A 12708-nucleotide genomic window follows, 5' to 3' on the forward strand; every position below is an offset into this window, starting at 1 on the left:
CTCTTCAGCAGGTGAGGATTTGGATTTGCCTAGAGATTGGAATATTTCTACTTTTAATTGTAGTTTATTTCTCACGGAAATCAAAAGGAATGTCTTGATTTAACAGTTTAGTTTTTAGGAGATTGTGCATGTTATGCTGCAACCTCAGACAATTTTCATTGCATCCAGATAATTTGAGATTAGATTTATGAATTAAGACTAAAGGGAATAAAATGGTTTATAATACAGGCATATGTTGTTTTCTAAATAAACGAACGATATTCCCAAACTTACATTTGATGTGAAGAGGCATTGGCTCGGCATCTCCAGGAGTCAGATGTGTTTGATTTCAGTCAGATGAGTTCATGCTGATTGTCAGAGATGTTCTCACGCGCATTATTAGCAAATCGTTATAATGCAAAATAGTAATTACTGATAACATTGATCAAAATAAACAGATTCTTTTGTGTCTGAAAGCAAATAATGTTTTTAGGAACGTCTTTAAAATAAATTATAAAAACCTGTAATTAATATGCAAAACTAAACGACCACCATCATTGGGTGATTTTTGTTTTCTTAGGCTATTTATATTTTCAGTACGTTCATGAACATAAAAGAGAAGGACAAATAGCAGAACAACGACACTCTCTCTCTCTCTCACACACACACACACACACACTCACAGACATGATGGTTTTGTTCAGGTTCAAATAAAACAATTGTCTTCTGTAAAGCGTAGAATGTGACATTTTCAGAGTTAAAGACCTTTGTAGACATTGATAAATCCCCCCCAAAAATAATAATCTCATACTCTCAGAATTTTGGATGCGAAATCTGTTTAGCCTATTCATTCTTATTTTATTTATTATTTTATTTAAAATGCATTTCTTATTAGTTCATGTATTTTAGAACATGTTATAAATTACTTGAGCTTTATATTTCGACAGTTGTTCATTCTGACAGGAACCCATGAGTGTGTGTGTGTGTGTGTGTGTGTGTGTGAGGCAACGCACAGATTGCGTTACAGCGACACCTGGCGGCAGCTTCAGTCAAACAGGAGCTTTTCCATCAGGAATCTAAAAAAATATTCGATTTATATGATCGTTGATATTCTATAACACCCCTCTTTCATTTATCACAGTTTTCAGACAGACAAATTCTTCATTTCCACAACAGAATAAAGAGCAGTTTGATAGAATAGCCTATTTTCAGCTGCACTTCTTCATAAAATGAATAAACTGATTTTCCACCAGCTATCTATCTATCTATCTATCTATCTATCTATCTATCTATCTATCTATCTATCTATCTATCTATCTATCTATCTATCTATCTATAGATTATAGCCTATCATATATTTGCAATGCTTTAAACCTAATTGATGTGTGCGTTCTTTATGTATTTGACTATTCTCAAAAATAAAGATGATTATAGAAGCAATTACTGGTTGTTGGGCATGAACCGATATATTACGATAGGTAAGGAATTATTGTTATTTGGATTGTCGTTTTTGATGGCAAATTTATTGGCATAAACAAATATCTACATTATGCTATATTAAAACGCATGAACGTGCATTTACCTAATTAATATTTCCTCGTGCTGTCGATTGGAGAAGGGTTTCTTGTTTAATTTCAGCTCAGGTGTACAGTGTGTGTGACACTAATTTCGATTTTAATTTCACGGGATTTGTCAGAGTCTCTTATGAATTGAGATGTCGACATATTTCCAAACCCGAAAGATATTTGTATTATTGTAAAAAAAAAAAAAAGTATGATTCAACAGCTATTCTATTTTTTTTAAACCCGCGCGTTTACAAACATATTCTGTTTATTTAAATGGTTTTATTTCGAAGTAAAAAGTCCATCTTAATTTTAAGACACAAGCAGAAATTCTGTCCGTTTCTTTTATTTCTTGCCTGCCTTCATGCAGCCTATATGATCACGTCACATTTACTCATTAAAGGTGTTGAATGTCATTTTCAGTCTTCCAGCAATAAAAATGTGTAACAGAACCATAAATGTTTCCGAATATGTTTCTCCTTGCAAAATTATTTTAAAAGAGCATTTGATGCAACAGCATATTCAGCAAAAATAAAGGAATTACTCCATCAAACCAAACACAGAATCACAGAAGAACCTACCACCAATTTCAGCTATGAGCCTGTGTTTTTCTGTAAATATTTCATCAGCAGTTTACTGTAATCTTATGTTTTAAATATGAAGTTGAAGATCTCAGTTTAGGCTGTGAAATGAGAGTGAACTCAAAGCTGAATGTATCATGATGGTGTAAATCAGGATTTATGCCTCTTAGTTTTGACGCTGAAGCTGCAAATGTTTTACCACAGTATTCTGAAGGGTTTTTAAAACTCAATTTACAAAGACTATAAAATTGAGGGTGGTAGTATTTTGCACCAACCCAGCTAACAGGAAACGTTCTCAGAATTTGACCAACATTCTAACAATGTTCTCTTAAAGGAACATTAATATAGTGGGGAAAATCCAAATACAACATTCCCATAATGTTTGCAAAAAATGACAAAAATGGAATGTTCTCGTTTAAAACGTTTAAAAAACTGTACATTTTTAGCATTCAGAAATATTTTCATAACTTCATGGGAACATTGGCAAAACATTCTTTAAACATTTTTGTTAAACTGTTTCACAACATCTGTGAATAAACAAATGATTTACAGTAAATACTTATCGAAATGCAGCAGTCTACATGTAAAGTCTGATGAATTAAAGACAAAACTAAATTCTGCACAATTGTTTTCAACATCGATGATAATTTCTTAAGCAGCAAATAAGTACATTAGAATGATTTCTGAAGGATCGTGTGACACTGAAAATTCAGCTTTGCATCACAGGAATAAATTTCATTTTACAATATATTCAAATAGAAACCGGTTATTTTAACTTGTAAAAATATTTAACAATATTACTGTTTTTACTGAATTTGTGATCAAATAGATGCAGCCTTCGTGAGAATAAGAGGCATACGTCCATAATCTGATGAAATAAAGAAACAAGCAATCAAAAAAAAAAAAAAGTGTAGAAACCCTGATGTGAAATTGTTTATATGGCTTTATTTTTGGAGCTCACACTGCTTTACCTTTCTGTTCAACATGGGCAAAGCTTGAAATCACATTCTGACTCATGTGGTCAACAGGTAGCAACAAATGCTCTGCATTTTTATGAAAATATAAGCAAAATGTATTGTACATCTCTTCCACCGGGGATAGGCAATACATGGCCAGGTGAACTTTAACGTTGTTAATACGGCTCTGAAATATCAACATTTACAAGAGAATTTGTGTATTTGGAAGCCTTCCCGATTCCATTTGGAACTCTAAACGGCGTACATTCCTCAGCCCCGGGCCCGTGCTAGTCTTCAAATGGTGCGTGATGGCTTTCTCTCTCACTCGGCTAATCGTAAAGAAACCTGCAAATCCTGGCAGGCTCATTTACCCAAAAGCCTCATTGTTCTCTATTTACATAAATACGTTGAACCTGCAACACAACAACGTCTGTGATAACATACATTTGCAAGTGAGCATTGACGGTGAGCGTAAAGGCCCCGGTCTGTACGGGAATATTACTTGTACGAGCCCTGAGACACGTCAATGCCTCTATTAATAGTTTAATTATGCATAATATATTACTGAAACTAAAAAGTAGCTTTACCAAACAAGAGTACCAGACTTCTCTTTTCAATCCTGTATGCTTGTATACACTGCATAAACTGCATGTATCATTTTTTTTGTCTTTTGTAGTTTTCCCCACACGTGGCACAAGCCATGCATGTCCCATGCCCCCGACCCCAAATCACAAACACGCCCACCCACCCCGTTTATCATATATATATATCAATTTTAATACTTGATGTAGCACTCGCACTCCGCAGAAACAAATATAATGATACTAAAGTGAAATCTTTGCATAGAAAAGCCGTCCACGATCACGAGGCCCAGCCCTCGGACAGACGCATGCGCTTGACAGACGGGCTCTGCCGCTCGTCCGGAGAGGGTCTCAGCAGTCCCATGGGCGAGTGGAAGTCGAGGCGGTGCTCCTCGCGGTCGCTGCCCTCGTACGAGCTGCCACAGCTGCTCAAGCTGTCGACCGGAGAGCGGCCCGCGTCCTGCCGCAGCTGACCCTGCTGAGACGCCGGCTGCTGCTGCTGCTGGGGCGGAGGCTGGGCGTAGCCGCCCGGGGTGCCCCCGGCCCGGTCTCGGGGAGGAGACACCGGTTCGGACTTGATGTGCAGGCTCTGATTGGACGGCAGTGATAGGGTGGAGCTCTGACATAATGGCGTGCTGGTGCAGTTCCTGTGGCCCGGAGAGGAAAGACACAGTTAGAGGCCGAGGAAAATAACGCAACTGCAAAGACTGGTGAATCTCCCACTATTTTTTTAGAGATTAATCCAAAAAGGCCCATGTTTTAATGTGTCTTCCACAAACGGTAAAATATTGAATTTTAATAAATTATTATAATAAATTAATAATAAATGATGAATTTGAATAAATCAGATTATGATATGAGGCACTGCACATGCCCACAGTGATATTTTTCAGTGGTTATAGTGAGCGTTACAGCTGATATCCAGTGTGTTTTGGGTGCATGGGTCAGGGTGATTCTGCTCACCCTAGATGTCCAAGACCAGAATGCTGCATGTTTTGTGGCCAGCCGGTCATCGAACCCAGATGAAGAGAAGCCGAGTTAAAACCGGTCAGAGAGGACAGGTCTCCACTGCTGAGAGAATATTCTAGAAGGGGAGAGAAAGATCTCTGTTCAACTCAATGCTTATAGACTGCTTTCAATCTTCAAGGTTACTGCAACAGGAAGATGCTCAAAGAATATTAAGCCAATGGCGCCACCTGGTGGTGTATTCAAGACTCTTCAAATAGTTCAGATTTACTGAGCAATATATAAACTGTCCAAAATTGATTCAAAACTTTGGGGGTAGTACAATTTTTTTTCTTCAAAAGTGACATTTATAATGTTACAAAATACATCCATGTCATAGATTTGGGGGGAAAAAACGAGTATCTAACAACAAGCAGCACAACTGTTTTAACATTGATAATAATAAGAAATGTTTATTGAACAGTAAATCTGCATATTAGAATGATTTCTAAAGGATCATGTGACACTGAAGACTGGAGTAATGATGCTGAAAATACAGCTTTATATCACAGGAATAAATTACATAAATTAAAAAAGACACCAGTATTAAATTGCGATGATATTTCACAATATTACTGTTTTTACGCCATTAATAAATGCATCCAAACTACTGAATGGTATAGTATATGATATAGATATATGAAATAATAATACATAAAATATTTGAATATAAAATAACATAATATGATGCTTATGTCACTCTACAGTAAGCTGCTTTGGATAAAAGTATATATTCTGATTCACTCCAAAACTATGTGACATTTGTGAAGTTATCTGTTTTTAATATAGTTGTGTTGTATCTGAATTGTTCTCACCTGTACCGTATGAGGTAGAGATGGCTGATGGGTAGCCGCCCATTCCCTGTCCTGGCAGAGTGGGCGTGGCTACAGACACCACCGGTGTGCTCAGGGACTGGGCCGACTGGGAGTTGTTTATTCTCTGGTTCTGTGGAAAAGAAATGCGATTTTTAAAACAGCAGCAACAACAATTCAATCGGCCTCAGTAAATGTGCAGGAGGTGTCACATCTGCCCCATCAATAGATCATGTGACCAATAACGCGTAATTACCCTCCACCCCGCAATCATCCAACATCCAGCCAGAGTTCCACTGTTGCTATGGGAACCGCTAAAGCAGCCGCCTTGGCAACAGAGGAATGAGACTATTTTTCAAACTATTAGTTTGTCTTTCTAATTGTTAATCGTGTTTCACTGCAAATTTGATACTACTTACCAGCAACATGTCAACATCCTCCGACTGGTGAGCAGTTAAAAAGAATACAATTCTAATTAGTTCTAATTGCACATTATGGCATATATCTGATGGTCTGTATTGTTTTATATGGGCAATACTGGTCATCTGGGTTTAAATCTCAACCTAACTGCAGCTGAACTTGCCATCCAGCGATGGTATTGGATGTGTGGTAATGGTTGTGTGAACTCACGATGGAGGGCATGGTGTTCTTTGAGCCGGGAGGGATGAGGACGCGCAGGTCGGGCTTGCGGTTGCTCATGGTCATGGTCATGGGTGGAGGAGATTTGCCCTGCATGTTCTTGCTCATGCTCCCCGGAGAGACCAGCAGACCAGGGGAGTTGCGGTGGTTTCCATACCCGTTTCCTGTGGGACAGTCGGAGGGGACGCGTCAATCTAACACTAGTGACCATACAGAACACATTTATGGTACTATAGAGGGTCTTTCTACAAAGAAAAACACTGCAAACCATGTCAGAGCAATTTCATATATACAATATAGAACTTATATCAAGACATTAATGGAGATTTATGGAAACGTATTTGATTTCTTTTCCCGATATGATTATGAAAAACAAGTAAACATATAAAGCTTTAGATGTCAACAAATCATGTCCCCACATTTGCATAAATGACAATTTAACCACATAAATGTAATCTTCACACAATATTTTTGGTGGAAGTAACATATTACAAACACAAATTAACACTTTTTTTGCATTGTTTACTAATTTGCTAAAAATCAATAAAATTAAATAAATATGCATAATATATAAAATACATTTTTAAAGAAATTAATTTGTCACTTTATTTTAAGGCCCAATTCTTGCTATTAACAAACAATTTACTACAACTTTTGCCTCAATAAACTCCTAATTTGCTACTTATTAATAATTAGTGCGGTAATTATTAAGTTTAGGTATTGGGCAGGATTAGGGATGTAGAATATGGTCATGCAGAAATGTGCTTTATAAGTGCTAATAAAGCCAATATGATAATAATATGCATGCTAAAAAGCAACAAGTTAATAGTGAGAATTGGTCGCTATAGTAAAGCGTTCCTGTTCATTTTAATTAGCAAGGAAGCGTAAAAATTGACAGTAAAGGCATTTATAATGCAAAAGATTTCTATTCCAAATAAACGTTGTTATTTATAATAAAATAATACTGATAATACTATTAATAATGACAATTATTATTATTATTATTACTACTGCTTTTCTGCATTGCTTACATTTCGGGATAATAATAATACAAATAACAATAATAATAAGAATAGATAAAAACTTTTCTGTATAATAATAAAGCTAAAAAACTTTACAATAATTTTAAATGTTATTTTATAATTTTTTTATATATTTTGATTCAAATTGAACTTTAGAAGATCCCACTTCTGTGGTGTTATGAAGCACATCTTTAAAAATAATCAGAAAGAGCTTTTGAACTACTACTTGTTTGAAGAGGTCATAAAAAAATTGTCCCTTGAACCTTAAAATGCCTTGGTGGATCTGACAGCTGTCACAGTGTTTGATAAATCTGTCTAAAACATAAAGAAATTATGTCACATGTTATTGTATCTGTGGTTGTTTTCAAGATATTTTATCTTTTCATAAGTTATGTTTCCACATGCTTTCTAAGAAGTCCGCTACAATATTAGCTCTGTGGTCTTTTTCAAGACGCTGTCACTAAATCGTTGCCATCTGTCACAGCCTTACGGGTAACGATTGGGGAAAAATTACGTTCCATAATCTGAACATTATGGAAGAAAAAATGGCAAATGTTGGCAAACGTACAACTGCATTTTATAACAGTTAACAAAGAATCACTTTTAGATGTTTTGATATTTTCCGAGTCTCGCATATGCGAGAAAAAAAAGTCGTAAAGGCAATTTAGACTTCTAGTTTTCAACATTTGCTTTTCATTATGGTCCGTTTGAGTCTTCTGCACCAAACCAGTGCTGGTGTTGACAGCCAGTGAGTTGTGACAATGTGCAAAGTCCATTTTCTGCGAGCTTCGCTAAAACTCTTTCGTGCATGCGCTGGCTCAAATGTTAGCGGCTTTTAACCTTTTTCATCAATGAACTGTGTTCACTAACAAACGGTGCATCACTGAGACTTTTTTGGACCTTTTTGTGGTGAAATCAGAGCCTTGAATCTGGACGTTCTATGAATACGCTGTGTTATGTTTCCTCTCGCCTAACGAAGGTGTTGACGGCTACATCGTATTAGAATTCAGCGTAGGATGTTTTTTATGAAATGCTTCTTGAAATATACTATTTAAGTCCCTTCACCGCGACATCCTACAGCGGCGCGCTGGGTAAATATCCAGGGAGGAACTAGCCGAGAAAAGGAAGCTTTGAATCAAACCGAGTGGCTCCGTCTGTCTATTGAGAGCAAACACACACGTATGGTAAATACACAGGACTCTTACCAGCGCTGGTGGCCACTCCGCTGCTGAGGTCTGGACCCATAAGGCCACCTGAGGATAGGACAGAGAAGACATTAAACAAGACTGACACTCAAAACACGTACGCCACGCCTGACTGACGCCTCCTTCCTGTGGCCAGACGGGCCGCTCCAGATATATGTACGAGAGCCAGTGTGAAAAAAACCATCTGTAAGTCTATCCGAACCCACAAACCCCTGTTCGGCCCTATGGAGAAGATGCCACCGTCCAAGAAAAACCTTTGAAAAGTCTGCGCGGTTTCAGACGTCGCCATCCCTGCCAAGACTCATATTTAGTTTTGCTCCTGTAATACGAAGCAAATTGTTCCAGGAGGGCCAAGGATAATGACAGGACAGACGCTGCGGTCAGAAGGACTCTGACCAGAGCACAAAATAGATCTTTTAGACAATAATAACAAGCCCACAGAAGGATTACGCTTCCCACAGACTGTCTTTTTCTACCACTTTCTTCATTTTTCTGCCCATTGCTTCCTCTTTCTCTTTCTATATACATTCTAAACACACATATCTGGATGTTTCTTTTGGCCCTGTGGACTTCTTGAAATGAAACACCGCTAAGATTTTTCACACTGTCACACTTGTCTACAAGATCCAAAGGTGTGTTCCTATACATGCATCACAAGAGAATACTGTAATATTCATTTTATTTTATTTTATTTTTATCCCTGAAGCAAATGTCATTTCCAAATGTTTTTGGAATAAAATTACCTATTTTTTTCATCTGTTTAATTTAAATCATATTATTTATACTTCAATTTATATATATATATATATATATATATATATATATAAGGTAGACACAAATGTTTGATAAAAAGTTATTAGTTGAAAATTGGTTGTTTGCGGTGGTCAAATTACACAATTTGTACAAAAATCAGTATAAATAATTATTACATAATGTTTAAACTTTTTGTTTCGACTGCTGTAGTTAAATACATGTAATTAAATTGAAATAATTGAATACATTTAATAAAGTTTTTAATTAATAATTTTTAATTACATTTAAAATATACACAATACATTTTTTTTTATAAAATTACACTTCATTTAAATTCAAACTTTCATTCTTAAATATTTTTAATAGTTGAAAAAATAAATAAAAGAAAATATTTTCAAAATAGAAAAAATTAAATATATTTTATATATTATATTATATATTGTTTGATGGATTTCCACATTTTAAGATTGAAAGGGTGGTTCTGGTAAAACATAAAAGGAACAAAAACAAAATATTTTGATGAAAGCAAAATTCAAATAACAAAAATCTGTCTAAAAGCTGTGTTTTTATAAAAATCAATCCTTGTGACACTTGAAGAAACACCCATATACATGTGCTCAGAGTACGGATAATGTGTTTTGATAAATCCTAAGCTGACCAAACTTCCTCTCGATGAAGCCTAGACCACAAACACAGACCTTTCAAAAGTCAGAACGGGAGTTAAAAGGAAAATATGGTCATCTTTATTTGCCCGCTGAAAACCGGGAGTTCCTTTACAAGCAGCCAAAATCTCCCATCGAGACAGAGGCTTTTTTTCAGCTCTGGGACAGCCTCAGGAGTTCTGCTGAGTACACAGTGTTTATATTACAGGCCCGGCCCGGCACAGCTGAATATTTGAGTGCATGTAATGATCTGTGTGTGGTGTTTGAATACATGCAAGACGTGTTTTCATAGCCTCAGTGGAGCTGTTGGTGGTCCTCTCTAATGATGTCAATAAAGCGTGGAAATGAACATTATTTGAAACCATACCAGGAGTCCCTGGCAAAGTGGAGAGCCCGGTGTGGGTCAGTACCTGTGTTGCCTGCACTCGGGGGCCGGTGGGTCACTCCAGGGGACATGCTGTTCCTCTGGAGGGAGGGGTGGGTCAGCGGCAGCATGTTGGGGTTGCCCAGGGACGCTCCCGGGTGGCTGTAGATCAGGCTGTTGGGGTTGCTCACAGGGATTGAGACGGGCATGTCATAATTAGACTGGGGGATGGCCTATAAAACAAAATGTATTGAAATCAATCATCATTCACAAAGATGAATTCATGAAAAACAAATGGCTGAGAAATACATAAATATAGCATGTAAATGGAAAAGAAAAATCTTGGATGTAGTGTATTATCAGCCAGGTAAATCCATCTGCTATTAATTGACTATTTTAAGATTCCAACCAGTTCTGAGATCTGAAAGGTTGACCACACTTACACACAGTCTCTGCCTGCTGATCATTAGGTCAATGTCTTCGTTGATTTTACGATATTTGTCCTCTGATTCTGGACTGTGGCCTGAATCTTCAGCATCAATATCAGGACTGTCACAGCCGTTTAGACCCTTCTTCCTCAGAGTCTGAAACAAATACACAAAAACATTTAAAGACTTAAAAATATATATTTCTATAGATTACACACAAGACAGATTTAGACAGATTTAGACACAGATGAAAAAGGAAAAGGCATTTTTTTTGTGTTTAAATGAAATATAATAATACAAAAATGCAATAAAAATAAATTAATAAATACATGTAAACAAAAAAACAAAGCATTGATATATAGTGTGTGTGTTAATTCTTTTTAATGTAGAATAGCACAATTTAAATAAAAAAATGTCTATATATATATATATATATATATATAGCTCTATCAACAGTATCTGTTGCTTAATATAAAATATATATAATTTTCTTTTTTTTTTACAAACTGATAAACAAGTCTAAATTATTTTCTGTGGTAATTTTTTCTAAATTATTTTCCGTAGTATTCGACAACATGCCAGAGATGCTGATAAATGACAGATGAAAAAGGAAAAGGCATTTTCCGAGTTTAAATAAAATATAATAATACAAAAATGCAATAAAAATAAATACATCTAAACAAAAAATAAAGAATTAAACATAAAATATTAAGCATTAAAAACATCAAATTATTTTCTGTAGTAACTGACAACATGCCACAGATGCTGTTAAATGAGCTCATCTTGTATTCAACCACAAATATCCCTCTAGGACTGGAGCAATTTCCTGTTTGACCACACGAGGGCTATATTTGAAAACAAATAAAGCTTTTCCTGCTTGTGAAATGTGAGCCTTTGATTCCTCAGAAGAGCCTAATCCTTTCATCTGAAGCTTTTGAGAGTCTAGTTTGAGCAAATGTTGCCTTAAACCGGAATAAAAATGTACATTAATCACTCTGCTGTCATTAGCGGAGCTACTATGCAAAACAACACTATTACTCTCATTCATACGAAAAGCTAAATGTTTGATCTTACGTTTTGAATTGCCATGTCAGAATAATACATCTTTTTGTGTATTGTCCATGTTTTTGTGAGTTAGATTCAAGGTAAAAGCTGATCTAAAGTGGAATACAGCAATGCAGCTTATCTTTTCTTCTGCCTGGTCTCAGTGCTTCACTCATCGGCAAACAGCCACATCGCTGGACCACAGCAATTCCACTCATTCAAGACATCTCCACCTGTCAAGGCCCTTGCACCTGTCCAACAAATCTCCTCGGCTCAAGGGGAAGGGGCGGAGCCCGGGCCACAGCCAATCACGGCCTCGAACCCCAGGGATGGCCGTAGAAGGCTATTTTTTGCCCCAGTGCCACCCAGCAGCGTCCCAGCAACCCTACACCAGCAGCCATCCCCCAATCACGCTGCCTGCGGGTCGCTGACACCTCCAGCTCACAGTCCGACCCGGCTCGGTGCTTTTAGCAACACGGCTGGATCCCAAAGCCTGACATCAGCAGACTAAACATTCAGACCGGCACGGACCGCTCCAGACCAACAGGGGGAGGGTCGTGCTCAGCCGAGCATTCCTGTTCAGTTCATCACACACCAAAGACAGGACAACGACGAGAGCGAGACGCAACTTTAAGATCTCGATTATTTCACCTAGATGACAGTGAGATTAAATTGAGAACTGAAACGTGAAGACCTTTGCTTATAAATGATAGTTCACCCAGAAAATCATATTCTGTCATTTAATCGCCTTTCGTTTCCAAGAACCAAAAAACACTGGTCACCATTGGCTTTCATTCTATGGAACAGCATTGTTTTAGTAATAGTTATATACAGTACTATCATGATTTTTATTAATATTTTCAATCAAGTTTTAATTTTTAGTAATTTTGTCATGCGCTTTTGACATCATTCATGTCACAAAAGAGTATTTTTAAGAACCACAAAATACTGATCATCATTGACTTTTATTGTGTGTATATATATATATATATACACTATATATACTATTGTTGTTTTTATTAATATTCTCAAATAATTTTTTAGATTGTTTAATTTTTATAAATTTTCTCATGCACTTTTGAGATAATTCATGTCACAAAAAAATACATTTTTTA

The 12708-nt window shown here is 36.5% G+C and overlaps 1 protein-coding gene across 4 annotated transcripts in view; it reads right to left on the minus strand.

Annotated features, from left to right (window-relative positions):
• Positions 1–1873: 1873 nt before the first annotated feature.
• LOC306865910 (myocyte-specific enhancer factor 2C-like) overlaps positions 1874–12708 on the minus strand; it is a 39856-nt gene continuing 29021 nt past the window's right edge. For 2 of the 4 annotated variants that reach the window (XM_079410757.1, XM_079410756.1), the window contains 8 exons: positions 10565–10705; positions 10168–10354; positions 8343–8390; positions 6107–6279; positions 5896–5919; positions 5480–5609; positions 4623–4743; positions 2535–4306 (listed from right to left, as the gene is read on the minus strand). In XM_079410757.1, coding sequence (XP_079266883.1) covers positions 3940–4306; positions 4623–4743; positions 5480–5609; positions 5896–5919; positions 6107–6279; positions 8343–8390; positions 10168–10354; positions 10565–10705 — 1191 coding nt within the window. In that variant the 3' untranslated portion in view covers positions 2535–3939. Of the gene's footprint in view, positions 4307–4622; positions 4744–5479; positions 5610–5895; positions 5920–6106; positions 6280–8342; positions 8391–10167; positions 10355–10564; positions 10706–12708 lie in introns of all 4 variants that reach the window. The other 2 variants (XM_079410758.1, XM_079410759.1) reach the window with 2 other exon arrangements.

This window comes from Barbus barbus (assembly GCF_936440315.1).
Source record: "Barbus barbus genome assembly, chromosome: 47".
NCBI classification, from domain to species: Eukaryota; Metazoa; Chordata; class Actinopteri; order Cypriniformes; family Cyprinidae; genus Barbus; species Barbus barbus.